This window comes from Trichechus manatus, unplaced genomic scaffold, assembly GCF_000243295.1.
Source record: "Trichechus manatus latirostris isolate Lorelei unplaced genomic scaffold, TriManLat1.0 scaffold00184, whole genome shotgun sequence".
Taxonomy (NCBI): domain Eukaryota; kingdom Metazoa; phylum Chordata; class Mammalia; order Sirenia; family Trichechidae; genus Trichechus; species Trichechus manatus.
Window position 1 is genome coordinate 3,613,250 of NW_004444120.1, and position 3,975 is coordinate 3,617,224.

The 3,975-nt window shown below is 45.0% G+C and overlaps 1 protein-coding gene across 1 annotated transcript in view; it reads right to left on the minus strand.

The window, feature by feature from the left end:
- Positions 1-882: 882 nt before the first annotated feature.
- Positions 883-3,975, minus strand: part of LOC111822625 (histone H4) — a 6,217-nt gene continuing 3,124 nt past the window's right edge. The window contains 2 exon segments of the mRNA XM_023741599.1: positions 883-900; positions 902-1,188. Coding sequence (XP_023597367.1) covers positions 883-900; positions 902-1,188 — 305 coding nt within the window.

Sequence of the window (3,975 nt, forward strand, 5' to 3'; positions counted from 1 at the left end):
TTGTCTTGCCGTCTGGAGCCGCGTTGTCCGCCAACTCCAGGATCTCCGCAATCAGGCACGCGGGCGCCCAGACGCACATCCACTCGGCGCAGCAGCCTTTGCGCAGCTGGTCCACCAGCAACGGCGGAGCCCAAGAGCTCTCACCTGGCCTTGGACTTCGCCTGCACTTTGCTGCCTTGCTTCCCGCGTCTAGATTTGCTCATCTCTCATTCAAAACATAAGCGAAGAAACAACATATTCCACATCCGGTAGGAGACTACAGCACGCTGCATTAAGGGCGCATTTAGTGTTTTACGATTTGCCTGGAGAGGCGTTTTCCTATTGGAGGCTGCGATATCCCTGGCTCCAGTGTAGCACCGGTGAAGAACCGCCTCCTGACGCGTAGCCCTTCCCTCGAATTGGAGGTGCAAGTGGGCTAGTCCTAATTTACATAGAAGCCACTCTGTAAGGAAGGGCTCCAACTCCGAAAGGGTGATTACTATTTCTAAAACTGTGGTTTCGCTAAGTGGAGATCCTCCCTTCTCCCAAACATAATCTAAAGACAGAGCCCGGCGTCCGTATTTTGATATACACAAGAAAGCAAAGTCACCACTGCACTGCGCTTCCAAGCTATGACCGAGAAGCGCGACGCTGCGACCCAGGGGTGCTGCATCCACGCCATTTCTCCCCTACTCCAAGCTCAAGTGGGAGCCACTCCAGGAGTTTTTGACAGCAAATTTCCTACTAGTGATATCCGGAATGCTGCATCTATAGCACGTATCTGCATTTAGAACATGCATTTACTTGCACGATAGATAAGAAATGTTACAGCTCTTTTCTTGAAATTGTGGGGGCTATGAAAAGGACCTTTCGGAGTCTGGACAGCAAAGCCGCGAACACAGCTCAGCCACCGAAGCCATACCAGGGTGCTGTCCTGGTGTTTCAAAGCATACACCACATCCTAGGAGGTCGTGGTCTGGCGCTGGGCATGCTCAGTGTAAGTTAACGTCTCATGGATCGTGTTCTCCAGAAAGACTTTGAGCACACCCCTACTGTCCTCGTAGATGAGCCCAGAGATGCGCTTGACACCGCCAAGGCGAGCGAGACGCCGAATCGCAGACTTCGTAATCCCCTGGGTGTTGTCCCGCAAGACTTTATGGTGGCGCTTGGCACCGCTCTTCCCTAGCTCTTTACCACCTTTGCCGCGGCCTAGACATTTTTAACAATAACTACCTTCTTACATAAAAAAGCAAGCCCAGCACAAGAAACTGGTCCGCAAACCTAGATTTATACTCCCTTGTAGCGGACCGGTTTGGAAACTTCAAGAAAGTGAGTGGAGCTCTTGGCCCCACCTCCGGAGACTTTTTTTTAACTCCTAGAATGGATTCGTTTCTTTCTCGCTCCGCGTAGTCTAGTAAGCAGTAAGCGAAACCAGACTGTTTTTTTTTTTTTTTTTGTCTGCTTTTTCGGAAAAAACTTTTTGATATTTTTAACATAAATTTGAAGAAAGGCTGAATATGGTATATTTGAACGTTTAGAAAAAATAAGCTAATAAAATTTCTGTTGGCTTTTCTCAATGCTAAAAAAATAATGTAGGTGAGATCCTGTGCTATTTCTGATTATATATATATAATTGTGCTTTAAGTGAAAGTTCACGGCTCAAGTTAGTTTCTCATACAAAAATTTATACACACTGTTATGTGACGCTAGTTGCTATCCCGATGTCAGCGCACTCCTTTTCACCCTGGATTTTTCGTGTCCTTTCATCCAGTTCCCGTCCCTCTCTGCCTTCTCAGCTCGCCCCCGGACAGGAGCTACCCATTTAGTCTCACGTATCTACTTGAACTAAGAAGCACACTCTTCACGAGCATCATTTTATGTCTTATAGTCCAGTCTACTCTTCGAAGAACTGGCTTCAGGAATGGTTTTAGTTCTGGGTTCACAGAGAGTCTGCGGGCCGTGTCTTCTGGGGTTCCTCCAGTCTCAGTCAAACCATTAAGTCTGGTCTTTTTGCTAGAATTTGAGTTCAGAACTTCCTTTTCTCCTGTTCCATCAGGAACTCTCTGTTGTGTTCCCTGGGAGGGCAGCCATTGGTGGTAGCCAGGCAACATCTGGTTCTTCTGGTCTCAGGCTGATGGAGCCTCTGGTTTATGTGGCCCTTTATGTCTCCTGGGCTAATATTTTCAGAGTGTCTTTGGTGTTCTTCACTCTCCTTTGCTCCAGGTGGGTTGGGACAAATTGATGCATCTTAGATGCCACTCACCCAAGTAAGATGCAGAACATTTTCTTAATAAATGCCAGTTGACCTAGATGTCCCCTGAAACTATGGTCCCAAAATCCCTGCCCCTGCTACTCTGTCCCTCGAAGTGTTTGGCTGTATTCAGGAAACTTCCTAGATTTTGGTTCAGTCCAGTTACGCTGACTTCCCCAAATTGTGTCATGTTCCTCCCTTCACCTAAGATAATTCTTGTCTACTATCTACCCTCATAACCATCAAAGAATGTTTTCTTCTGTGTTTAAACTTTTCCTTTTTTTTAAATTGTGCTTTAAGAGAAAGTTTGCAATTAGTTTCTTATACAAAGATTTATACACACATTGTTATGTGATCCTAGTCGCTCTCTCTATACTGTGACAGCACACTTCTCCTTTCCACCCCGGATTTCCCATGTCCATTCAACTAGCTCCTGGCCCTTTCTGCCTTTTCATCTTGCCTCCAGACAGGAACTGCACATTTAGTCTAATGTATCTACTTGAGCTAAGAAGCACGTTCTTCACGAGTATCATTTTATGTCCCATAGTCCAGTCTAATCTTTGTCTGAAGAGTTCACCTCGGGAGTGGTTTTAGTTTTGGGCTACCAGAGAGTCTGGGGGCCATGTCTTCCAGGTCCCTCCAGTCTCAGTCAAAACATTAAGTCTGGTCTCTTACTAGAATTTCAATACTGCACCCAACTTTTCTTCTGTTCACTCAGGGACTCTCTTTTGTGTTCCCTGTCAGGGCAGTCATTGATGGTAGCCGGGAACCATCTAGTTCTTCTGGTCTCGGGCTGATGGAGTTTCTGGTTTATGTGGCCCTTTCTGTCTCTTGGGCTAATATTTTCCTTATGTCTTTTGTGTTCTTCATTCTCCTTTGCTGCAGGTGGTTGGGACCAATTGATGCATCTAAGATGGCTGCTCACTGCTTTTAAGACCGCAGATGCCACTCACCAAAGTGGAATGCAGAACATTTTCTCAATAAACTTTGTTATGCCAGTTGACCTAGATGTCGCCTGAAACCATAGTCCTCAGACCCCTGCTCCTGCTACTCTGTCCCGTGAAGTGTTTGGTTGTATTCAGGAAACTTCTTAGCTTTTGGTTTAGTCCAGTTGTGCTGACTTCTCCTGCAGTGTATGCTGTCCTTCCCTTCACCTAAGATAATTCTTGCCTATTATCTAGTTAGTGAGTACCCCTCTCCCTCCCTCCCCACCCTTGTAACCATCAAAGAATGTTTTCTTCTGTGCTTAAACCTTTTCTTGAGTTCTTATAATAGTGGTCTTATACAATATTTATCCTTTTTCAACTGACTAAACTCACTCAGTATAATGCCTTCCAGATTCGTCCATGTTATAAGGTGTTTCACGGATTCATCATTGTTCTTTATCATTGCGTAGTCTTCCATTGTGTGAATATAAATAATCTGTTTATCCATTTGTCTGTTGATGGGCACCTAGGTTGTTTCCATCTTTTTGCTATTGTGAACTGCTGCAATGAACATGGGTGTGCATATATCTATTCGTGTGACGGCTCTTATTTCTCTAGGATATATTCCAAGGAGTGGGATTGCTGCATTGTATGGTATTTCTATATCTAGCTTTTTAAGGAAGTGCCAAATCAATAAAGTGGTTATACCATTTTACATTCCAACCAACAGTGTATAAGTGTTCCAGTCTCTCCACAACCTCTCCAACATTTATTATTTTGTGTTTTTTGGATTAATGCTAGCCTTGTTGGGGTGAGATG